This window comes from Macaca mulatta, chromosome 11, assembly GCF_049350105.2.
Source record: "Macaca mulatta isolate MMU2019108-1 chromosome 11, T2T-MMU8v2.0, whole genome shotgun sequence".
NCBI classification, from domain to species: domain Eukaryota; kingdom Metazoa; phylum Chordata; class Mammalia; order Primates; family Cercopithecidae; genus Macaca; species Macaca mulatta.
The window spans coordinates 113817688-113844856 of record NC_133416.1 but is presented as its reverse complement, the minus strand read 5'-3'; the positions used below and the strand labels follow the sequence as shown (position 1 = coordinate 113844856).

Genomic DNA, 27169 nt, shown 5'->3' with positions numbered 1-27169 from the left:
ATAGAAGGAGATGTGGCTGTGCCTATGCCAGGGAGGAGACGGGGCCTGCTCCAGGCTGTCCTTGTGGGTCTCAGAAGGAAGGTGTGAGCTGAGGGATCGACTGAACCCCCACCCCACGCCAGATGCTGTTCAAGCACCTTCTATGGAACAACTGATTTCATCTTCATGACTACCCTATGAGCTAGACACTATTGCTCTCCCCATTTTATACGTCAGTAGACTGAGGCACAGAGACGTTCAGGACCTTGTCTAAGATTTCACAGCTTGTAAGTGGCCGAGCTGGGACTTAAGCCATGACAGCTTGATTTCAGAGACTGCACCATTTACAGTCTCACTGTTGCCAGGCAGATGTCCTGCAACCACAGAAAAATAGACATGAACAAGGTGATTTTCTTCTAGTTCCTTTCAAATTTTTTACTCTGAAACATATGACATGTTCAGGTTATTAAAGCAAGAATGTCTGTTGGCCGAGTGTGGTGGTTTACACCTGTAATCCCACCACTTTGAGAGGCCGAGGCAGGAGGGTCACCTGAGGTCAGGAGTTCAAGCCTAGCCAACGTGGTGAAACCGCATCTCTACAAAAAGCACAAAAATTAACCAGGCGTGTTGGCGGGTGCCTGTGATCCCGGCCAGTTGGGAGGCTGAGGTAAGAGGATCACTTGAACCCGGAGGGTGGAGGTTGCAGTGAGCCAAAATCACGCCATAGGACTCCAGCCTGGGCAACAGAGTGAGACTCCACCTCAAAAAAAAAAAAAAAAAAGTCTGTCAATTCTGTGCATTTCTAAAAACTCTCACTCCCAAAGTCCTTTACATCGATGCCTCCCTCATTCGATGTCTTGGCACTATGGGAACTTGCGTGGCTGTAATACTTAGGGAAGGGTGAAGGGGGAGATTTGATCTGAGAAGTAAAGTCAAATTTTAAATAAAGCAAAAAGCAGGAAATGCAATGAGGAAAAGGTCTATAGGAACAAATGATGGAAAGAAGCCAAAAGGCTGGAAATAGAGCTCTTGAAAACAACCTTTGCTATTCTTGAAGCAAAACAAGCTGACTGCTGAGGCTCTTGTTAGAGAAGATTGAGTTACGCTCCTGAGTGCTTTCTCCCAGTGTTGTTTTCCTCTCACCTCTGGATGGATTAGACTAGAGAATCTAATATGATTTGCTCATTAAAGCCCATCTGCTTCCTTTTCTGATCTGCCCTCTCTTCTCTATCCTTCCTAATGTTTCTTTTCCTTTCTTCCCAAGCATGAGCTTTGCAGTTAAAGAGACCCAGCCAGGTTCCTGCCTCTGCCACTGATTGGCTGTGTGCCTATTCAGGCAAATGATTTAACTGGTTCAGCTTTATTTTCCTCATCAGTTAAACGGGCACAACAATAGCAACTCCACAGAATTGTGAGAATGAAATGAGGCATATATATAAAGTGCCTAGCATGGAGGGGTGCATATAATGCACCCCTTCCTTTCTTTTCCCCATTTCTCTTTCCTTCCCCTTCATTCCTAATTCTTTCATATTTGCTGGGCTGCACTGCTAGGGGAATAATTGCCTTCAATGGCCAAGATTCTCCATGGGGTGAATCTCATAGAGAGCTCTAGTGTTCAAAGCTACAACATAATTTCCAAATAAAGCTTTTAGAGGAGAGTTTATCTGTAAATATCAAACACAAAGGCAATCACTTAAACATCATTAAATATTTCATCAAGCCCAGGAATGCCGAATATTAAAGAGAAAGCCATTCTAGTAGATTACTCTTGTTAGTGTTATTAATGTTAAAATAATTATATATAGTTGCAATTAATTATGAATTAAGGGTTCATTGGTAAGAGTCAACAGACATCTGTTTCTATTATAAATTGTAATAATGGATTCTATTAAAATCAATTAATAACACCATGGGGAATCCAGTCCTTGCCAGTGTTTGGATAACAGAAAAAACATCTACCCTAAAATAAAATATGAAAATTCCAATCCCCAGGCTAGATCTAAGGCTAGTGGAGCATTTTACATATACTGCAAATTAAATAGATTTCATGTTGGTTGTGGGATGACAACATTATGACAATGTTAAAATATCCAAGTGATATCCTATCCTATAGGTAAGAAGATATGAGCATCCTCTGAAGAGAGAACTTGCTAAAAATGGAAACTTACCATTGCAGAGTAGCAGGAGTGGAGTGGGGCTTGGATGCTCTATTATTTTCTTTTTCCTCATCTGTTAAAGGAAAGAAAAAGAAGCTAACTTCAGTAGGAAACAGTAGGAAAAAGTAAAAGTCGTGTCGACTCTCCCAAGTTTCAAAAGACTATGTTTCTCTGAAATGTTGATGCTTTGAAACAATATTTTGGCTTTTCCAACATGTTAGACTCATCATACTTTAATACAAAAAAAAGCAAAATTGACTTTTATTTTAAAACTCTTATGTCAATTTTGTTTTTATTTGACACAATGTGTTAGAGTTTGAAGAGCATTTCCCTTTATCACTGACCAATGTGATCACATTCATCCACTCGGTATTTTCGTAACTGAAGCAGGACAGACTACAATTTCAACCCTAAAAACATAGGGACCTCACTCACTGCTATGGACTGAATATTTGTGTCCCCCACAGAATTTATGTGTTGAAACCTAATCCCCAAGATGATGATGATATTTGAAGGTGGGGCCTTTAGGAAGTGATCAGTCATGAGTCTTATGAATGAAATTAATGTCTTTATGAAAGAGATCCCAGAGAGCTTCCTCATACCCATTTCTCCCCTCTGAGAAGACAGAGAGAAGATAGTGAGAAGATAGCCATCTATGAACCAGGAAGCGGGCCCTCACCACACCCAAATCTGCTATTGCCTTGATCTTGGACTTCCCAGCCTCCAGAACTGGGAGAATAAATCTCTGTTAATTAATCTTTGAGAATAAACAATAGAGAAATAAATCTCTGTTGTTCATAACCCACCCAGTTTATGGTATTTTGTTATGAAAACCTGAACAGACTAAACTCTTCACCATTTGTTCTTTGTAACCCCAATGAAGCAGAGCCTTAATGTAGGGTAGGGAAAGTGTAAGTGTTCAGGAGAAGAATCGGGTTAGCAATGCAATGGAGCAGGGTTTAGCACATATTTTCTGTAAAGGACCTGATAGTAAATATTTTAGGGTTTGTGGACCAATAGTAAAAATCAAGAATATTGTATAGAATTTATATGACGGAAGAGAAAACAAGTTTCCATGAAATATTTATTGATAAAATTCAATGTAAGCCCAGGCACAGTGACTCACACCTGTAATCCCAGCACTTTGGGAGGCCAAGGTGAGTGGATCAGTTGAGGTCAGGAGTTCAAGACCAGCCTGGCCAACATGGTGAAACTCTGTCTCTACTAAAAATACAAAAATTAGCCAGGCATGGTGGCGCACACTTGTAATCTCAGCTACTCAGGAGACTGAGGCAGGAAAATCACTTGAACCTGGGAGGCGGAGGTTGCAGAGAGCCAAGATCGTGCCACTGCACTCCAGTCTGGGCAACAGAGCAAGAATCAAAAAAAAAAAAAAAAAAATCCAATGTAATAGTAATAATTGAATATAATTTTTGTAATATATGTCTATTAATGAGAAGAATTAAATTAATTTTGGGGGTGTAGGTAACATTCTTCTAATTGGGATTAGAATTAATGTTGCCTATTATTAAATAGATTACAAAAGTTGATCTGTAAAGACCATTTTTAGCTTGCAGCCCCACAAGCATCAGGCCAGATTTGGCTCACATGACCCTGATTTGCTGAGCCCTGCAATACCACAGTCTGAACAACAGATTAATTGTTAGCATATCTAAAAAGAATTTGTCACAATTTCATCATGGATTTACTGAGAAACACATATAATCAGTCTCTTATCCAATTCCTAATAAAGATTATTGATAGGAACAGTCAACATAAAATTCCTTGATTCACAAAATTTGGCCCAAGATAATTAGGACAAATAAGAGTCTCAAGAAGAAAACTAATAATGTCAAAGCCTACAAATATTATCAATAAAATTTAATATAGACATTAAAAAGATAAATGAAATCAATCTGTGGCATAAAATTTATATGGAAAAGAATTGGTATCTATGAAAACAGTTTAAGTAAAACAAAAATGAAAATGGAAAAAAATGAAAATGTCATATGATGTACAGAAAAATTTTTCTAAAATTAGCTCATCAAAGCTGAATCCAGAAAATATCTTATTGATGAAAATATATCAATATTGGTGTAATTCTGATTTAAATGTCTACTTATAAGCACTGTGGCAGATATTGTTGTTGCTTAATCAAAACCTACATGTACCCACCTTCTTCCTTATATGTAGAAGCCCAGTTTAGAGAGGATTGTGTGTTCAAGGAGAGTGACCCCCTTTCAAATCCTAGAAAGGTGAATGTTGATTCATTTACGACAATCATGATAATTAATTTTATGTCATCTAGCCACTGATTGGATTAGGTGGAGCATGTAACATGATGTAGGCTGATCACATTTCAGAAGACGCTCTCTCTCAGGGCTTCTGGGAAAAGTATTTTTCCCTAATAAAATTGAAGGAGTGAGAGATTCTCGCCTGTTCTACTTTTGAATGTGGCTTTGAGATGACACAATAACTAGATTAAAGCAGCAAACTTGGGATGGGGAAAAACACAATCTGAGGACAAAGTCAACACCTAGGAAGGCAGAGAAAAAAAGGGAAAGCTTGGGGGCTCTGATTATCACGTGGTGCCTCTGATGAACCAACCCAAACAATGGCTGCCTCCTATTCTATGAGACAGCACAGTTTCTTTGGTTGATAAAACTTCCTTTCATTGGGTATTCTCTTCCCTGCCACTAAAACTATTCTAACTGATGGTTAGAACCCGAACCACACTAATGCTAAATGTTCTCAGGAACGGAATGTAAAATACATCATAGACTCAACACCTGTTCATGATGCTTTGTCAACCTGGAGTTCTTCTAAATAGATGTTTCTCATCCCTTCCAGCCTGGAATAAATGCCACCAACTCTTTGAAGCTTTCCTTGATACTCTCTTAGTCAGGAATCAATCATTGATCCTAACTCTGTGCTTCTATAACACATTATTCACCTCTTAGCTGTCCTGTGTAGCCACCTGGATCACTATTTCTTTTCTTTTTTTTTTTTTTTTTTTGAGACGGAGTTTGCTCTTGTCGCCCAGGCTGGAGTGCAATGGCATAATCTCAGCTCACTGCAACCTCCACCTCCCAGGTTCAGATGATTCTTCTGCCTCAGCCCTCCGAGTAGCTGGGATTACAGGTGCCCATAACCACGCCCAGCTAATTTTTGTATTTTTTAGTAGAGTCGGGGTTTCACCATGTTGGTCAGGCTGATGCCAAACTCCTGCCCTCAGGCGACTGGATTATTATTTCTGTACACATCCACCCCTTCTGCTCAAGCATAAACTCAGTGAGAAGGCAGGGGTGGTATCTCAGTCAGCTGCATTACCTCCTGCAGGACCTAGCACAGCACCTTCCACTTAGTATTTAAGTAGTTAAGTGTGCCTTCTCCAGCCTTAAAGAACAGCACAATATAGAGCGTGAACATGGGGGTCTCACAAGAATGTGGGTAAGTGAACACCTAAGGACACAGAACAATACTCAACCTCAGTTGTTCACAAATAAATAAAAAGGAAACAAATAATGAGTCATTCTTTATATCTCTGAGGGAAAAGCAAATTTAAATAATGACAATTTTTGATGCTGGTGTATACATGGTGAAATTGACACTCTCAGAGTTCTTTATACCTGAAGATAGTGTTAATGTTTTTAGTATGCAATTTGGCAGTAATGTTAAGAACCATCTAAAATGTTCAGCTGCTTGTCCTCACAACCCAACTTCTAGAAATCATAATACTAAGCAAATAATCAAAGAGAAAGAAAGGGCTATATAAAAAACATGGGACCACGTGCGGTGGCTCACGCCTGTAATCCCAGCACTTTGGGAGGTGGAGGCAGGCAGATCACTTGAGGCCAGGAGTTTGAGACCAGCCTGCCCAACACGGTGAAACCCTCTCTCTACTAAAAATACAAAAATTAGCCGGGCATCATGGCGCACACCTGTAATCCCAGCTACTCGGGTGGCTGAGGCACCAGAGTCTCTTGAGCCCGGGAGGCGGAGGTTGCAGAGAGATCACACACCACTACACTCCAGCCTGTGTGACAGGAATGAAACCCTGTCTCAAAAACAAACAACAACAACAAATTGTCAATTGTGTTTTTTTAAACAAAAAAAAAAACATATAAACAACCTAAATCTACCCCTATCTAGCTTGCACTGGCACGTTGCTAGTATTTTTGTTCCCCCTAAAACCGGCGGGGTTTTAAATTTTTGTTTCTTTAAATTTCAGCGTTTTGGTCAACGTGGACAGGTTGTCAAAAGACCTAGATTCGAATAATCCTAACACTTAACCGGCCAGAACTGAGCAAATCACTCAACTTACTCGAGCTTCATTTTTCCTCGTTTGTAAAAAGGTCATCTTCTATGGCAATTATAAGAATCCTATTAATTTGTTCAACAAATATTTATTGAATACCTTATTTGTGCCAACTAGTCACCACAGAGAAAGAAATTAAACTCTTGCCCTTGAGTTTAGTTGGGGAAAGAGAAAGGCAGAGGAGACAGAGGACAAGTTCAGCAAGAAGTGGTAAGTGCTGTGATACAGGTAGGCACGGAGGAGTTGGCCAACCCAGACTACATGAAAAAGCAGAGCTTGTCAGAGAAGGTTCCCTGGAGGAAGTGATAGGTGAGCCGTGTCCTGGAGTGAGTCAGAGATGGGAGCCAGACGGGGGTAAGGTGGGATGGAAGTCAGGAGTAGGGTGGGGAAGGTGAGAGCAGATAAAGTCAAGGGACCTGACAGATTGTGTCACTTTCCCAGAAGCAAGGTGGCTGCAGCATGGGTCTTTGCTGGATGTGGCAGAGTGGATCCAGGTGAGCATGGAATGTGATGTTTAACAATCTAATTATCCCGTTTAAGTCTTAAGACAGTCGTCTCTAAACGGAGGATAATAATAAGCCCTACCTCAAAACGTTGTTGGGAGGATGAAGTGAAATGAGCTAGCCGTCTGCGGAGAAAGGTTGCCCTTGGCTATGCCTGGCCGGCCAGGGGGCGTTTGGAGCAATTCTGTCTGCTGGGATCTGCTGCTATGGAAGATTTACAGGGGCAAAGACAACCGCGTCGCCAAGGACCTCACAAGGCAAACACATACCAGGGGACGTCACAGCTCCGTATAGGAGACGGCACTTGAGCTGAGCCCTAAAGGGATGGTTGAGGTTTTTAAAAGATAATGTTGTTTTATATTCACAAAAGTAATGCATGTTCATCTTTTTAAAATGAAGAAAGTATGGAGAAAATATCTCAGAATCCAAGCCCCTCTCAACAGAGGGAACGACTGTTACCTTTTTATCCTATTTGCCTCGTCTTTTTTCAGGGTTCTTTCACACACAAACACATACATACCTGCGCTTAAAACATGTGAGGGTCATACAGTCCATCCTAGTTTGTAACCTGCCCTGTTCATTTTGAAGAGGACACGTCAGACTCTGGGAAGAGGCCACCAAGGGAGAGGGTACTCCAAGAGTCAGAAGCAGCAGGAGGAAAGGCAAGGAACTGGGACCTGGGGCCCAGGGAAGATGCACGTGGTCCCATTGGTGGAGCCAGGGAAGCTCCCTGTTCTGGGATTCCATAGCAGTGTCTCCCACTCAGGCAATACTGCCTTTGTTATATAAGATTTTTTTCCCAGCTAGATTTTGTTATGGCCCCATTTCTGAGTATCAGTGAATAAAAAGAACTTGGCTTTGAGGACAAGCAGACATGGGTTTAAATTCCAGCATTGCCCCCAACTGTGTGGACTTTGAGCGGCAACTTGACTCATCCAAGCCTGAAGGCCCTTATCTAAAAAAAATGTGAATCATAACTTATGTCACAAGGATGTTTTGAGGATTAAATATAATATGTTAAGAACTAGAACAAGAACAGTTTTTAAAAATGCCATACTAATAATAGCACTCATTGGTCAAGTACTTAGGCCAGGCACTGCACATCACTTTTCGTATGCTACCTCATTTTATTCCTCCAAATATTGCTATGAAGAAATGTTATATCCCCATTTTATAAATAAGGAAGCAGAGTTTGGTGAGGGTGAATAATTGCATGAGGCCATGTAGCTGGTGAATGCAGACAGGACCTCACTAGGTGCTCAGAAATCCAGTGGCTACAGATAGTGTTTAGAAGAGAACTGGTCTACCCCAAAGCCAATGTGGGCCCTCCAGCTCAGTCACCAAACAGGTGCTGTCCACCTCTGCTGGCTCCTTTCCTTAGATCACTGGCAATTTTGTGCCCAGGGTCTGAATGCCCAGCCCTTTTCTTCTAAAGTAGGAGGTGTGTCACACCCAGGCCTGACCCTCCTATTTGATGGCTCTCTATCTTAGTTCTCCTGAAGTGCTGGCTATTTATTTACTCATTCATCAGATATTCATTGAGTGTCTACTACATTTCAGCCCCATGACAGGTGTTAAAGGGTAAGAAAAAGCAGACATAGTCACTGCTGTCTTGAGGTCATAAATTATCAGCCAATTGAATGTAAGTCCAAGTCAGGTACAGTGGTACGCACCTATAGTCCCAGCTACTTGAGAGGCTGATCTGGGAGGATCACTTGAGCCCAGCAGTTCGAGACCAGCCTGGGCAACATGGCAAGACCCGATTTCAAAAGTAAAGTAAAATTAAAACAAAACAAAACAAAAAGAAACCCCAAACTTTAAAAGTAAGTCCTAGGCAAGAGCTGTGAAGTGCAGGTCCAGAATGCTATAGCAGCACCAAATGTAGGGTGTGAGCCTGGCTTGGGGATCTGAGGAGGAGCAAGAACCTTACCTAGGTAAAGAGAGTAGAGAGTAGGGGAACACATTTTAGGTAAATGGAAACAGCCATAGTTGATAGAGACTTTAGGAACTGGTCCTGCCAAATGCCTTTTCATTTTCACTGGGAGAAATGCCTTGAACCAAACAAGATTCATCCATAAAGCATCATTTCAGGCCAGCAGGATTCCTGGAGCCATTCGCAGGCACACCTGCAGTGCCCCCCTGCTGGTCCTGCCAAGGCTGGAGAGCTGCAGTCTGCTTTAAAAAAAAAGCTCCTGCCAAGATGCTGCCCTGGCGCCTGGTCTTCTTGCCACTCTGTTCTGCTCCCACTTTGCAGTAATGATTCCTAACACGGTGCAGGGATCTCAGTCCAGTTCCCAGTAGTGAGCATCTCTGCTCTCCTCTCTGCATCTACCCCCAATATAAACTCTGGGGCCAAATTTCCAGGCTCAAATCCCAGCTCCACTACTTATTAGCCACCTGACCTTGAACACCATTTTGGTTCCTCAGTTTCATTATCTGTAAAATAGGGATAATAATAGGACCAACCTCATACCGCTATCGTGAGTATTAATTGAACCACTTCTGGTTCAAAGGACTTGCTATCTAAGTGTTCCCTGTTCCTATAATTGCTATTGCTTCTCCAGAGGGACCATGCGGCTGGCTCCCCACCCTGTCCGTGAGGTTTGGCAAGCTCTGCAGCTGGGAGGGTTATTCACTCTGTGCTCCCTCAGCACCTGACTGCTCCCCAGCAAAGTCCCCATGGTCGCTGCCCATGGATCGTTTCAATCCATTCAGGCTGCGGTAACAAAATACCATAGACTGGGTGGTTTTAAACACAGAAATTGATTTCTCATAGTTTTGGAGGCTTGGAAGTCCAAGATGAAGGCATCAGTGATTTGGTGTCTGGTGAGGGTCTGCTTCCTGGTTCAAAGACAGCTGTCTTCTCGCCCTGTGTTCACACATGGCAGAAGGGGTGAGGGAGCTCTCTGGGGCCTCTTTTATAAGGAGACACTAATCCCATTCACAAGGGCTGAGCCCTCATGACCTAACACTTCCCCAAAGCCTCATCTCCAAATACCATCACATTGGGGGTTAGAGCTTCAACATTTGAATTTGGGGGGAATACAGACATTCAGTCTGCAGCACTGACCACTGTGTCTGCCTTGTTAGCTTGTAAGCTCTGCAGGGCGCAGACCTTGCTCACCATTGGGTCTCCAGCACCCACATGTGGTAGGGGCTCAGGAAGCATTTGTGGAATGAGTGAATGAATAAAATGACATCACAATTAAAAGTGGAGTGATTCAGTAACATACAAAAAACATGATTTCATATATTAAATGTTCATATAAAAAACATATGATTTCAGTAACATATAAAACTGCAGTACTACCGGGGAATGTTTATTAAGGACTTATATTGTGCCAGGCACTGTGGAAAGCTCTTCATGGTATGGCATTTAGCTTTCACAGCTGCCCTAGAAAGTGAACAGTTTAACGCATGTGAAACATCAAATGCAGGGCCTTAGTGTACTTAGTGCTTAATCAATGTTAGTCCTAATTATTAGTATTATCCCCATTTACAGAGGAAGAAACTAAGGCTCAGAGAAGTGAAGGAATTTGTCTGAGGTCACACAGTGAGTGGCAGAACAAAGACAAGGACCCAGGCTAGTTGATGTCAAAACCTCCCCAGACCCAAACATTTATGAGCCTCATTCTGTCTTCAAACTCGTAGTACTGGACTGAAGATTTTAGAGAAGTTATTATCTGCCTCATCATTTCTTTTCTGCCTCCATGTCAAATGAATTCACACTTGGGAATCTATTCTAGAATATTTCTTGCCTGGAGCCAGTGTGGCAGAGTTTAACATTGAGGAAGCACATTTCTAAATTAATTACTTCTTTTCAAATCCCAGGAAAGGTTCAAGTTTATGTGAGTCTCAAATTTCACTTCAAAGTTCTAATTCTATTTCCTTTCATTATACTGACCTGGCTGCACCTGGTCAGACCTCACCTGTTGGGAACATGGGGCTGCCAAAGGTTTCATTTCCCCTCATTCACCTCCTTTCTAGCCCCTGCAAAGGGCACCAGCTGATGAGCAGGGTGCCTGGCACCCAGGCCTTTGGCAGTGGGCATCAGCCTCTGGCAGCAAACCCTTCTCCCCCGTGGGAACGGGGCTAAATCCCAAACAAAACTGTGATGTTGGCAGCATTTGCTGTGAGGGGCCCACACCTGCTTCCTCTTGCCTCCTCTGGGTGAATTCCTTCATAATCTTGGAGTGGGAAAGAGGCTGTCTAACTTTGATACAAAATCAAAAAGCCATAAAAGAAAAGATTGATAAATTTTATGACATAAAAAATCCAAAATTTCTATGTGAGGGGGAAAAAAAAAAACCACAACATGAGTACAAAGATAATGACTCACTCAGGAAAACTGCAATCATTCCACAGACAATGGTCTCATCTGCCCACCATAGAAAAGAGCTCCTGTAAAAGTAGCAGGAAAAAGACCAAGAACCAAAAGCAAAAATAGGCGATGCACATGACACACAGTTAATGGAAAAATTACAAATGCTCTTAAAAGGTGGAAAGATGGTCAGTTTTAACCAATGAACATAGAAATTACACCAAGATGACATTTCTTACTTATCAGATTGGCAAAAATCCAAATCACAACCACGCAACTCTGCTGTGAAGCTAATGGGAAACAGGTACCCTCCCACCTTGCAGGGGGAGAGTGAACCGTGCCTCCTGGCCAGACACAGTGGCTCACACCTATAATCCCAGCACTTTGGGAGGCTGAGGCAGGAGGGTCATAGTAAGACTCCGTCTCTACAAAAAAATTTTGAAAATTAGCTGGAAAGGCTGGGCACAGTGGCTCATGCCTGTAATTTCAGCACTTTGGGAGGCCACGGTGGGCAAATTGCTTGAGCTCAGGAGTTCGACCAGCCTTGGCAACATGGTAAAACTCCATCTCTATAAAAAATTAGCCAGGCATGGTGGTGCACACCTGTACTCCCAGCTACTCAGAAGGCTGAGGTGGGAGCCATCACCTGAGCCTGGGAGGCTGAGGCTGCAGTGAGCCGTGATTGCACCACTGCATTGCAGCCTGAGTGACAGAGAAAGATCCTATCTCAAAAACAAAAACTAAACAAAACAACAAAACAAACAAACAAAACCCAGGGCTTCTCTGTATGGAAGGTCATTTGGCAGAATCTACTGAAATCCCATGTACCCTTTATCCAGCAGCCCCAGGTCTGTGAACTGATCCTACAGCTATACCTGGACACATCTGAAACGATGCATACACAAGGTTATTTGTTGCAGCTTGTCTGTAGCAGCAAAAGTTTGGAAACAGCGCAGGCGTTTATCTGGATAACTAAATTAGAATGCATCCTCACAATGGGATACTATGCAAGTATTTTTTTTTTAAGATGAAAACCAAAAAATAATGAGGACACTTTCTATATTCTTACTGATATGGAACACTCTGGTTTTTATTATTAAGTGAAAAAAGCAAGTCACAACACAGTGCATATAGTACGCCACTTTTTTGTGTTAAAAAAGTAACAAATGGCTGGGCACAGTGGCTCATGCCTGTAATCCCAGTACTTTGGGAGGCCGAGTCAGGTAGATCACTTGAGGTAAGGAGTTTGAGAACAGCCTAACCAATATGGCAAGACCTTGCCTCTACAAAAACACAAAAATTAGCCGGGCATGGTGGTGCATGCCTGTAATCCTAGCTACTCAGAAGGATAAAACAGGAGAATCGCTTGAACCTGGGAGATGGAGGCTGCAGTGAGCCAAGATGGCACCACTGCATTCCAGCCTGGGTGACAGAGCAAGACTTTGTCTCAAAAAAAAAAAAAAAAAAAAAAGGAACACATATTTGAATTTTCCATTTGCATAAGGAAATACTCGAAGAATACATGATAAACAAAAGTGTTTATTACTAGGAAGCTGGAGTAGAGGGTTGCAGGGGAAGATGGGGGTGAGACCAAGACTTCTCAATGAGTACCTTTTACAGCATTTTGATTGTTGGACCATATGGCTATATAATCTATTCAAAACTATTCTAACTTTTAAGTATGAACAAATTAAAAAGATCCTATAGGGGAGGGGCATCCAAAGGAAGAATCTACTCAAATGGATAAGTGGTCCTGGAGTGCCAAAAACTGAAAGCAAATTATAAACACCCATAATCTAGTGAGGCTTTATGGTCTATTTTGTTTTCCTAATATCCATATGCTTACTGAGCACCTACCATGTACCAGGCCCTACTATGTTAAGTGTTGATGAGATACAGTCAGACACAGTGCCTTCCCCTCAAGATGTTTTGGCCCCATGGAGAGACTAAATGGAGGGTGGAGGGGCCCTGGCCTGACAGTGTGCTCGAAGCCCAGAGGAAGCAGTACGTCCTTCTTCCCCAGAGGAGTGGGGAAGATCAGCTGGAGAAGAAAGGACAGATAGGCTGACACTGCGGGCAGAATGGGCAGCCCTTGATGACACTGTGGGCACGGAGGTGAAGAACGGGAGGAGCCAAGGAGGCCATCTTAAATCACAGCCTAAACACTGGGGCCGTGCCAGCCAGCTAGCAGTCTCAACCCTGGGTTCCCAGCCAGCACTAAAACTGCAGCAGACACCCCATGGGGGCAATCCAATTCTTTGCAAGTGACCCAGGAGGTTTCTCCTGTTGAACCTATCCTTCCAGTTTCTCTAATTTCTTCCAACCCTCTAACACCAGCCTAGTCTAAGGTCTCAAACTTGGAATAGTAGCCTTCCTGGCTTGAATCCACCTCCACACCAACCTTCTGAAAACACCACTTTGATTTGTCACTCCTCAGTCAGCTCCTTCAGTGACACCTCAGACCTCAAATTCTAGACTTCTTGTTTGGAATTCAGGTCCCTCAGTGATGTGGCCCAAACTCATTCCTAGCCCTGTTTGCCATGATTCTTCAACCTCTCTGCTCAAGCCAACCTGGAAAACTCTCCAAGCTCAAGACCAGTCTCGTAGCTTTCTGCCTCCCCCATTTTCCCATCACTGCAGGAACCACATGGATCCTTTGAGGGCCAAGACAAATGTCACCTCCTCCAAAATGCTTTCCCCAGAGTCACCTTCCAATCTCGTGACCTCTCCAAACTTCAGCATGCATAATTAGTAAATCACCTGCAAGTATTATTAAAATACAGAGCATGTGTCAATGAGTCTGGGATGGGCCTAAAATATTGCATTCCTAACAAGCTTCCAGGAAGGTCTATGCTCTAGGTCAGTACCACACTTGGTTTGGCAAGGTCTTAAGTACACCTCATATCCTTTGAATGAAGTCGATCACATATGGCCTTGCATTATGAATATTCAAGTATGTGCCTTAACTTCTTTTCTCGATTGAAAATTCATTGAGAGTAGGGATCCACGGAAAAGACAGTTTATGTAGTCGAAAGAGAGCCAGCAATAAAATCAGATAGCTCTAAATTCAAGTCTTAACTCTACCACTTACTTGCTATGACATTGAATAAGTCACATAATCTCTGAATCTCAGTTTCTTCATCTGTAAAATGGGGAGAAAAAATACTTTCCCTCCAGAGGATTAAAAGAAATCATGGTTGTGATTATGCCCAGCATACTGCCTGGTGCTGAATATATTTTAATATTGGCTCCCTCCTCTTTCTTTCCTTACATAATCTTGGGATTTCCATAGAGTCTAGCATGTAGTAGGTGCTCAGGGAATCTTCTGGGCCCAACTTTTGCAGAAACTTCTGTTCTACCCATACAACTCTGTCCAATCCACACTGCTGAGCTTTCCTCTCTGGATATGATGCTCCAATAGTCACTGACTTTTTAATATTTTACAGTCACAATCCTCCCGTTTGTTGGTGAGTATGCCATCAGAAGCATACATATCTACTGACATCTGCTAGTGGAAAAATGCAATTGTTTAGGTTGGAAGTGAGAACTCATGAGACCTGAATTACGGCAAATAACCCATCCACTCTTGCTCGGTTTCTTCACCTATCAGGCATTTAGGACTTGACCCCACTGGTCCAGGGTTTTCTTTCCAACTGCATTCCATCAAAAAATATCAGTCCCATATCACATTTCCTCACACTCACTGAGTCTCTAGCGAATCAACTAAATTAATCTTTTCTGGGTTGCTAAGCGGACATAACAGAGCATTTGACAGATATCAGAAGGCCTCAGTAACAGTCCTGATTCTGACACTAACTAGGAGTGTGATCTCTGGCAAATCACATCCCTTCTCTGAGCCTTAGTTTCCTTAACTGTAAAACGGGAGAGTTGGGCCAAGATGATCCATAAAATCTCATACTCTTTTATTCTAGGCTAACAAACTGAATAGTCTCCCATTCCGAGCAGCACATTTTCATTTTGACCAGGTCCTTGGTGCTGATACTGAAAGGCTCATGCCAGCAAAAGAAGTCCTCTCAGTAGGCAGAATGTTGACCTCTCTCAAATCACACCCCGAGAAGGCATTTTTTCCATTGGCCTGGTCCAGGGATACATTCTATGGCAGGCCACCCAATAGCCAATTGTTCATTTTTTCCTGCTTGCTAATCAAACCCCAGTTTTATCCAAGGCAATATTATGATAGCCCAAGAGGTAAACCATGATTTTTCTAAGTCAAGAGTTGGTAAACTTTTTCTGCAAAGAGCCAGATAGTCAATATTTTAGGCCCTGTGGGCCACACACAGTCTATTCCTTTTCTTCTTCTTCCCCTCAACCTCCACACACACTCTTTAAAAATGAAAATAAAGGCCAGGCGCGGTGGACTTTGGGAGGCCGAGGCAGGCGGATCACGATATCAAGAGATCGAGACCATCCTGGCTAACATGGTGAAACCCCATCTCTACCAAAAAAAAAAATACAAAAATTAACTGGGCATGGTGGTGAGCTCCTGTAGTCCCAGCTACTCGGAAGGCTAAGGCAGGAGAATCGCTTGAACCCGGGAGGCGGAGGTTGCAGTGAGCCAAGATCACGACACTGCACTCCAGCCTGGTGACAGAGTGAGACTCCATCTCAAAAAATAAAGTAAAATAAAATAAAAATGAAAAAAATTATTAGATCATGGGATGTATAAAAACAGCCCACAGGCTAGATTTGATCTGTGGTCAGTCCAGTTATAATCTTATTCTTTGGACAAATTCTCTTTCATCCTCCCTTTCAGCTATAAATGATAGAGTTCTGGACAAAAACAACATAAAATAAGTCTATTGGGGGCTTCTGGGAAAGATTTTGTTGTTTTCTGATAAAAGAGAGACACACAAGAAGAAAAGTAACTGGCACCTCCCCTTGTTCCATTTTCCTGTCTTAAATGTGGACCTGATGCCTGGACCTGCAGCAGCTACCTTGTGATTATGAAGTACTAACACGGGGACAAAATACCAACAATGTAGGGGACTCAGCAGAAAGACATAAAGAGCCTGGGTCCTGGAGGATGTTGAACTGTTGAATAAACCCTGGAACCTCATCCTTCCCGTCTTTGGTTAAATAAAATAATAAATATCTACATCATTTAAACCATCAGGTTTCTGTCTGTTAAAATCCAAAGCATTCTTTTGGATTTTTGTTTTTTGAGATGGGGTCTCACTCTGTCACACAGGCTGGTGTGCAGTGGCATGATCTTGGTTCACTGCAACCTCCACCTCCCCAGCTCAAGCAATCCTTCTAACTCAGCCTCCTGAGTAGCTGGGACCACAGGTCAAAGCATTCTTAACATGCTAAAGCAGAGTGGTTTTTTCCTCATAAGTAATTTTTTTTTTTTTTGAGACGGAGTCTTGCTCTGTTGCCCAGGCTGGAGTGCAGTGGCCGGATCTCAGCTCACTGCAAGCTCCGCCTCCCGGGTTTATGCCATTCTCCTGCCTCAGCCTCCCGAGTAGCTGGGACTACAGGCGCCCGCCACCTCACCCCGCTAGTTTTTTGTATTTTTTAGTAGAGACGGGGTTTCACCGTGTTAGCCAGGATGGTCTGGATCTCCTGACCTCGTGATCCGCCCGTCTTGCCACTGCGCCCCGCCCCTCATAAGTAATTTTTAAAACTTCAACCATGTCCTGTAGTAAGCACCGGGGTTACAACAGTAAACCACACAACATTCCTGCCTTCTTGGGGCTTTCTAGTCTAGTAAAGGAGATGACAAGGCACAATCAAATATTGACACATCAGATCAGTCACTAAATGGGGGTGATGAGCTCTACTTTTGGTGTTCCTACTGGCAAATTATGAAATCTCTAATGCAAAGTCTTTGAAACATGACGGTTTATTACTTTCTGAGAGGCAGACAAGTGCAAAAAACACTATAAAAGACTAATGCTGAAAGGCAGACATATAGACCTAAGTTCAAATCTCAACTCTACCACTTAACAGCTATGTGACTTTGGGCAAGATTCTTGACATCTGCTAGAGGGGAAAAATGCAATTTGGGCCGGGTGCAGCAGCTCACGCCTGTAATCCCAGCACTTTGGGAGGCTAAGGCAGTCAGTTCACGAGGTCAAGAGATCAAGACCATGCTGGCCAACATGGTGAAACCCCATCTCTGCTAAAAATACAAAAATTAGCTGGATGTGGTGGCACGTGCCTGTAGTCCCAGCTACTCAGGAGGCTGAGGCAGGAGAACTGCTTGAACCCGAGAGGCAGAGGTTGCAGTAAGCTGAGATGACTGCACTCCAGCCTGGCAATAGAGCGAGACTCCATCTCAAAAAAAGAAGCAATTTGGAGTGGGCTAAGGACTTGAGGGGAATTTGAATGCAAGTAGGCTTGAGCTTCAATTTCTACACATGGAAGTAAAGTTCATAATCATAAGCTGCCTCTTTGGACTATTGTGAGAAAGAAATGAGATCATGGAATTAAAGCACTTCTCATTGCTCAGTAAATGATAGCTATATATACATATTAACTATAAATAAATATATATATATAATTTTGCTTAACAATATATTCTTAGAAAAAAGACTGGAAGGAAACACAAAACATCAAGAGTGGTTATCTCTACATAGTGGGATTAGAGGCAATTATTTTCTTTCCTCAGATATTTTTCCAAATATATGTACACATAACTTTTAAAGTTGTGGGACTTTTTTAAATGTGATCTTTGTGTTTTGAAAATAAATGCAAAATATGAACTGAAACTCCTTTATTCTTTTATCTGGACAAGAGTCAGGTGGCCCATGTTCTAGATCTAGCACTGGTATTGACTTCTTGTATAATCTTAGAAAGGCACGTCACTTCTCTAGGTCTCAATTTCCTTGTCTAAGAGTTGTTGATAATCAGACTTCCAGTTCCCTCCATGATAAAGTAGCTTGCACTAGATTAACTCACCCACCAAATTGTAAAAGCTAGAAAATATACAAATAGCTATTTGAAAACATTGGAGAGCAATAAATGCAGACAGGACTAGAGGAACTACAAGCCTTGAAATAAAGGAAGCACCACAAGTAAGCTCTACAGCCACCTTGGCGTTTTCCTGAAAGATCTTTCCAAATTGCTACACTGGGAAATAGAACCCAAGCAAAGAGTATAGTCTATTGAGCTAAGGAGAGTTTGGGGATAATAGAGTAGCTAATATCTAAGGAGCAAAATCCCAAAGAGAAGAGAACTTTAAAGAAAGAGACACCTCTTTCCCATCTTGCAAGATGGCGGGTGAAAAAGTTGAGAAGCCAGATACTAAAGAGAAGAAACCGGAAGCCAAGAAGGCTGATGCTGGTGGCAAGGTGAAAAAGGGTAACCTTAAGGCTAAGAAGCCCAAGAAGGGGAAGCCCCATTGCAGCCGCAACCCTGTCCTTGTCAGAGGAATTGGCAGGTATTCCCGATCTGCCATGTATTCCAGAAAGGCCATGTGGAAGAGGAAGTACTCAGCCGCTAAATCCAAGGTTGAAAAGAAAAAGAAGGAGAAGGTTCTTGCAACTCTTACAAAACCAGTTGGTGGTGACAAGAACGGCGGTACCTGGGTGGTTAAACTTCGCAAAATGCCTAGATATTATCCTACTGAAGATGTGCCTCGAAAGCTGTTGAGCCACAGCAAAAAACCCTTCAGTCAGCACGTGAGAAAACTGCGAGCCAGCATTACCCCCGGGACCATTCTGATCATCCTCACTGGACGCCACAGGGGCAAGAGCGTGGTTTTCCTGAAGCAGCTGGCTAGTGGCTAGTTACTTGTGACTGGACCTCTGGTCCTCAATCAAGTTCCTCTACAAAGAACACACCAGAAATTTGTCATTGCCACCTCAACCAAAATCGATATCAGCAATATCAAAATCCCAAAACATCTTACTGATGCTTACTTCAAGAAGCAGCAGCTGCGGAAGCCCAGACACCAGGAACGTGAGATCTTCTACATAGAAAAAGAGAAGTATGAGATTACAGAGCAGCGCAAGACTGATCAGAAAGCTGTGGACTCACAAATTCTACCAAAAATCAAAGCTGTTCCTCAGCTCCAGGGCTACCTGTGATCTGTGTTTGCCCTGACGAATGGAATTTATCCTCACAAATTGGTGTTCTAAATGTCTTAAGAACCTCATTAAATAGCTAACTACCAAAAAAAAAAAAAAAAAAAAAAGAAAGAGACAAACATACTTGTATTCAAATTACCCCTCAAATCCTTAGCCCACTCCAAGCTATACATGCAGAGTGAGTAACCAAGAAACTGAGGGGAAAGTAGCAGCTTAGAGACTAAAGAGCCAATCATTAATTGGTTAGGGTTGGAGTCTAAGCTGGGTCAAAGTAGAGGGAAGTTGGTAAACACCCAGAAAGGCCAGGCTTTAGGAATAAAAACCATACCCTAGTAGTACAGACAAAAGCGAAATATACTAGGTTTGACAAGATTAAGGAGATCTGCTAGCTCTCTCTCTGCCTGCTAGAACAAAACTCAATACTTGTTGGAGAAAGTTAACATCCTTCACCCAAAGGCTCTTCAACTTTGCATCCATAATGTCCAGTATTGGATAAAAAACTATGAGGTGTTATTGAAAAACCTCAAAAGGACCAAAAATACCTGAAATCCAAGAAATAGCCAGATAATAGAAATAGATCCAGAGATAATTCAGATACTAGACTTAGCAGACAGGAACTTTAAAATAACTATGGATAATATGTTCAAGGAGATAGAGAAAAATATGGTCAAATTAGAGGAAATGATGGACAAAACAGATGAAAAATGGAGAATATCAATCAAGATTTAGAAACTATGAGAAAAGAATCAATTGGACCGCCTACCACAGAAGAATACAATATCTGAAATTAAGATCACTTGGATGGGTTTAATAGAAGACTAGACACGATAGAAAATAGGAATTTAGAACTGAAAGGCAGGTCAATTAAAAAAATACAAAACTGAGGTACAAAGGAATGAAGATGGACAAACCAGAGCAAAACATAAAAAAAGAAGTATAATCAAAGGTCTAATATTCATGTAACTGCAGCTCCAGAAGATGAGAAGAGTGAGGAAGACAAAATATTTGAAGAGACAATGGCAAAGAATCTGCAAATTTGATGAAAGACAACATACACATTAAAGAAGCTCAGTGATCCCCAAGAAGAATAAAAACAAGCAAGCCGTATCTATGCACATCATAGTCAAACTACTGAAAACCAAAGACAATGAAAAAAATTTTAAATCAGCCAGAGACAAAAAGACACATTGCATTCAAAGGAGTAAAAATACGTCTGATGACTAACTTTTCAATAGACATTTTTGGACCCCAGAAGACAGTGGAATAACTTAAAAGTGTTGAAAGGAAAATTAAAATTTAAAAAAATCTCACCAACCTAGAATTTTATCACTAGCAAAAATATCCTCCAACAATATATGTGAAATAAAGATGTGTTTCATGATCTACACTACACCACACAGTATGATAATAAATCTGCAAGGAATTTCTCTGAGTTAAAGAAAAAATGATTCCAGATGGAAGCATGAAACTGCTGACAGGAAGAAAGAACCCTGGAGAGGGTAAATTTGTAAATAAATAAAAATAAATATTGACTGCTTAAAACAATAATAATTATGCCTTGTGGGGTGTATAACATATGTAGAAGATGTATACATTAAAATGAGAGCTCAGAAGATGAGAAAGAGGAAAATGAGGTTAAAATATGATGGTGTTCTTCCCCTGTGCTTGAAGTGAGGGAAGGAGTAATGTGAGGTAGATGTATTAATAAGTGAAGAATGCAAAAATGCATATTGTAATCCCCAATAGTACCACTCTAAGAGAATGTATAATTGAAAAGCTAGCAGAAGAAAACATCGAATATTTTTTAAAATTCTATTAATCCCTTCCCAAAAAGCTAAAAAGTAAGAATAAAGGAATAAAGACAGATGGGACGAATAAAAAATAAATAGTAAGTTTGTTGACTTAAACTCAATAATGTCAGTAACAATATTAAATTTAAATGGTCTAAATTCAAAGATTATCAGACTGGGTTTTGTTTTTCAAAAAAGCTATAGTTAAAAACTTTACTGGACTAAATATAGTAAGATTATATAGTAAGACTGAAAATAAAAAGATGAAAAAGATATACCGTAGCAACCCATGTGTAAAGAAAACTGGTGTAGCTGTATTAATATCAGACAAGATAGACTTCAAAGCAAAAAGTATTACTAGAGATAAGGTAGAAATATTTAACAATAATAAAAAAAGTCATTTCAATAAGAGGACATAGCAATCCTAAATTTCTAAGAAATTAATACTTCAAAATATATAAAGTAAAAATTAACAAAACTAAAAAGATAGACAGCTACAACCATAATCAGAGCTGGAGATATTAACATACCTGTCGCAGTAACTGAGAGAACAAACAATAACAACAGTAAAACAGTAAGGATATGGAATATTTAAATAACATAATTAACTAAATTCACATAACTGATATCTATAAAACACTCCATCCAGTATACATTCAAAATGTACATTCAAAATGCAAAATACTCATTCTCCTCAAGTGCACATGGGCATTAACCAAAATAGGTTATATGTTGGGACATTTAAAATGTACATTCAGCTGGGCGTGGTAGCTCACACCTATAATCCCAGCCCTTTGGGAGGCTGAGGTGGGTGGATCACTTGAGGTCAGGGGTTCAAGACCAGCCTGGTCAACATGTGAAACCCTGTCTCTACTAAAAATACAAAAATTAGCCAGGTGTGGTGACAGGCACCGGTAATCCCAGCTACGTGGAAGACTGAAGCAGGAGAATCATTTGAACTGGGACGTAGAGGCTACAGTGAGCTAAGATTGCTCCACTGCACTCCAGCCTGCGTGATGGAGTGAGGTTTTGTCCCAAAAACAACAACAACAAACCCAAAATGTACATTCAAAATGCAAAATATACATCCTTTTCAAGTGTGCATGGACATTAACCAAAATAGACTATATGTTGGGACAGACACTAAGTCTCAACAATTTCAAATTTTGAAATAATACAGAATATGTCCTCTGACCACGGTGGAACTAAAAGAGAAATCAACAACAGAAAGACAATTAGGAAATCTATGAATGTTGGGACATTAAGCAACAGATTTCTAAATAAGCCAAGTAAAAGAAGAAATCACAATAAAAAATTGAAAATGTGTTTAACTGAACAATAATGAAAGTGTGGTATCAGAAAAATGTTGGGATTAATCGAGCAATGCTTACGGGAAAATTTTTGACTTTAAATGTATATCTTAGGAAAGGTTGAGAATCAATAATCTAAGCACCTATCTCAAAATCTGGAAAAAGACAGCATATTAAACTCAAAGAAAGTAGAAGGAAGGAAAAAAGATAAGAGCAGAAATGAATGCAATTCTTAAAAGATGTAAATTGAGAAAACAACAAAGCCAAAAGTTGGACCTTTGAAAAGACCATTAAAATTGATAGACCCTGGCAAGGCTGCTGAAGAAAAACAAAGAAAACATAAATTGCCAATATCAAAAATGAAAGAACATCAACATAGATGTTAAAAACATGACAAAAGTGGCCAGGCATGGTGGCTCATGCCTGTAATCCCAGCACTTTGGGAAGCTGAGGTGGGCAGATCACAAGGTCAGGAGTTCAAGACCAACCTGGCCAACGTGGTGAAACCCCATCTCTACCAAAAAAAAAAAAATTAGCCGGGCATGGTGGTGGATGCATGTAGTCCCAGGTACTCAGGAGGCTGAGGCAAGAGAATTGCTTGAGTCCGGCAGGCAGAGGTTACAGTGAGCCAAGATCATGCCATTGCACTGCAGCCTGGGCAAAAGAGTAAGACTCCATCTCAAAAAAAAAATAAATAAATAAAGGCAAAAGTAATAAAAGGAAAGTTTGAACATTATGTAAATAAACTTGAAAATTTAGATGAAACAGATTCCTTAAAAGTAACAATTTACTAAAAGTAAAAAAAGAAATAAAAATATAAATAATCTAATAACTATTTAGAAAATTGAATCCATCATCAAAAACTTTCCCTCAAAGAAAATTCCAAACCCAGTTGTTGAATTATTCCAAAGAGTTAAGAAATAAAGAATACCAATCTTATATAAACTCTTCAAAACAATAGAGAAGTATGAAACTTCCTACCCCTGTTCATGAGACCTGTATAATCTTGACACCAAAACCTGACAAGAACATCATAAAAAAGAAATATCATAGGCCACAAATCTCATGAACATAGACGCCAAAGTCCTTAACAAAATCCAGCCTGAAATATAGAAAAATCACACCCAGAAGTATATAGAAAGATCATACTTCTGACCAAGTATGATTTATTCCAGGAATGCATGTTTGACTTAACATTCAAAACTCAACCAATGTAATTCACAGTATTAATAGAATAAAGGAGAAAAACATATGATCATCAAAACAGATGTAGAAAAAGTGTTTGATAAAATTCAACACCCATTTAAGAAAAGTCTCTCAGAAAACCAAAGATAGAAGGGAATTTTCTCAACCTGATAATGAGTATGTACAAAAATCCACAGCAAATATCGCACCTAATGGTGAAACACTAAACGCTTTCACCACTTAGGTTGGGAAAAAGGCAATGATGTCCACTATCACCACGTCACCTCAAAATTGCACTAGAGGTCCCAGCCAGTACATAAGGCACACAAAACAAATACAAAGATTATAAAGGAAGATGCAAAGCTGTCATTATTCTCAGGTGACATGATGATGTTCATAGAACGTTCAAAAAATGCAAATTTTAAATTAATAAGCAAATTTAGCAAAGTGGTTAAATACAAAGTTATCTAAATAATTGCATTTTAATATGCTAGCAACTAACAATTAGAAAAAACTTCAAATGTACTACTTACTTTAGCATTGAAAAACATCAATTATCTAGGAATAAGTCTAAAGAAAGATGTGTAAAACCTCTACAGTGAAATCTACAAAACACTGCTGGGAAAAATTAAAGATGATCCAAATACTTGGAGGCCTAATGCAACATATGTTAATTGGAAATTTGATGTTGTTAAGGTGTTCTTCCCAAATTTCTTATAGATTCAATGCAATCCCCATCAAAAATCCTAGCAGATATTTTGCATATGTGAAAAAATGACAACTAATTCTAAAATCAATATGGAATGGTTAAGAATGTAGATTAACCAAAGCAATACTGAAGAAGTAAACAAGAACAAGAGGGCTTATGCACCAGATATCACGACTTATTGTATAGGTGCAGTAATAAAGACTGTAGTATTAGCCCAAAAATAGACAGTAAGGCCAACAGTTTGGAATAAAACTCCAGACCCAGATCCAAATATATATAATCTGCCAATTTATGATGAAGGCACCACTGGAACTCAGTGGATAAAGGGTGACCTTTTCAAGAAATCATGCTCTATCAGTTAATTAATAAGAAAAAAAAAAAGAACTTCCACTCCTCCTTCACACCATACACAAAAGTTCCAGATGAACTATTGATATAAAAATGAAAGGTAAAATAGTAAAGCTGCTAGATGATCTGTTAAAAAGATCTTCGTGAACTTCAGGTAAGCAAAAATTTCTTAATAGGATACCAAAGCACTAACTATAAAAGAAAAACATTAATAAATTGAATTTTATTAGAATGAAAAACTTGTATTCATAAAAGTTACCATTATGAGAATAAAAAGGCAACCCACAAACCAAGAGAAGATATTTGTAATACTTTTACCTGGCAAATATTAATATCTCCTATTCAAGATATAAAAACAACTCTTACAAACCCTTAAGGGGAAAACCAACAACATAATTTTTAAAAAACACACAGGCAAAAGACGTGAAGAAGGGCCGGGTGCGGGGGCTCACGCCTGTAATCCCACCACTTTGGGAGGCCGAGGTGGGTGGATCTCGAGATCAGGAGTTCAAGACCAGCCTGGCCAATATGCTGAAACCCTATCTCTACTAAAAATACAAAAATTAGTCAGGCATGGTGGCATGTGCCTGTAATCCCAGTTACTTGGGAGACTGAGGCAGAAGAATCACTTGAACCTGGGAGGCAGAGGTTGCAGTGAGCCAAGATTATGCCACTGCACTCCAGCCTGGGCGACACAGCAAGACTCTGACTCAAAAAAAAAAGACGTGAAGAGGTAATTCACAAAAGATATACAAATGCCTAATAAGCATATAATAAGATGCTATACTCATTATTTATCAGAAAAAATGCAACCAAAATGACATATGCTATACACCCATGAAAATAGCTAATATTAGAAGGAATGGCTATCTCAAATGTTGACAAGGAAGTGAAACACTGAAACTTTTATAAATTGATAGTGGGAGTCTAAATCGGCACAACCACTTTAGGAAACTGTTTCAGCAGTATCTACTAAAACTAAATATACCTATACATTACAATCTAGCAATTCTACTCCTGGGAACATACCAACAAAAATAAGTGCTCATGTTCACCAAAAGATATACAAGAATATTCAGAACTCCAATCCTCAAATTCCTTCAAAATAATGAAAGAGGAGGGAACACATTCAAATTTATCCTATGAGGCCAGCATTATCATGATATGAAAGCCAGATAAAGATACTACAAGAAAAGAAAACTACAGGCTAATATCCCTTATAAATATTGATGCAGGCCAGGTGCAGTGGCTCACACCTATAATACCAGCACTTTGGGAGGCCAAGGAGGGTGCATCACCTGAGGTCAGGAGTTGGAGACCTGCCTGGCCAAAAACATGGTGAAACCCCATCTCTACTAAAAATACAAAAAATTAGTTGGGTGTGGTGGCGGGCGCCTGTAATCCCAGCTATGTGTGAGGCTGAGACGGGAGAATTGCTTGAACCTGGGAGGCGGAGGTTGCAGTGAGCCAAGATTGTGCCATTGCACTCCAGCCTGGGCAAAAGAGTGAGACTCCATCTAAATATATAGATAGATAGATAGATAGATAGATAGATAGATAGATAGATAGATGCAAAAATCCTCAGCAAAATACTAACAAACAGAATTCAGCAGCACAGTAAAAGGATTACAGATCATGACCAAATGGGATATATTCCGTGAATGCAAGGATGGTTTGGCATACAAAATCAATAAATACATTATATCAATTGATTTCTGTTTGCCAGACCATCCTTGCATTCAAGGAAGGAAAACTACATAACTATTTCAACTGATGGTTCCTACAAAATGAAGGAAAACTACGTAACCATCTCAACTGATGGAGAAAAAAAATATGACAAAACTCAACACCATTTTATGATAAGAGCACTCAATAAACTAAGAACAGAAGAGCATTACCTCAACATAATAAAGGTCATATTTTAAAAAACAACAGCTAACGAAGGTGAGAGACTGAAAGCTTTTTCTCTAGAATCAGGTACAAGACAAGGTTGCTTGCATTCACCACTTCTATTTGAAATAGTACTGGAAGTCCTAGCCACAGCAATTTGGCAAGAAAAAGAAATAAAAACATTCCAAATTATTAAAAGGAAATAAAGTTATTATTATTATTATTATTTTTGAGATGTAGTCTCACTCTGTCACCCAGGCTGGAGTGCAGTGGTGCGATCTTGGCTCACTGCACCCTCTGCCTCCCAGATTCAAGCTATTTTCATGCCTCAGCCTCCCAAGTAGCTTGGATTACAGGTGTCTGCCACCATGCCCAGCTAATTTGTGTATTTTTAGTAGAGATGGGGTTTTGCCATGTTGGCCAGGCTGGTTTTGAACTCCTGACCTCAGGTGATCCACCTCCCTCACCCTCCCAAAGTGCTGGGATTACAGGTGTAAGCCACTGCGTTCGGCCGAAATGATCTTATATGTAGAAAACTCCAAAGATTTAACACATACCCAAACACAAAAGTACTGTTAAAACTAATGAATGAATTCAGCAAAGTTGCAG

At 40.5% G+C, this 27169-nt stretch overlaps 1 protein-coding gene and 1 pseudogene across 2 annotated transcripts in view; one reads left to right on the top strand and one right to left on the bottom strand.

Moving 5' to 3' along the window:
- The window catches only part of RFX4 (regulatory factor X4), a 179358-nt gene that overhangs the window by 121726 nt on the left and 30463 nt on the right, over positions 1 to 27169 (bottom strand). For both annotated transcript variants that reach the window (XM_077952579.1, NM_001261061.1), the window contains 1 exon segment: positions 2148 to 2208. In XM_077952579.1, the coding sequence (XP_077808705.1) occupies positions 2148 to 2208 (61 nt within the window).
- On the top strand, positions 18494 to 19402 carry LOC702932 (large ribosomal subunit protein eL6 pseudogene; annotated as a pseudogene).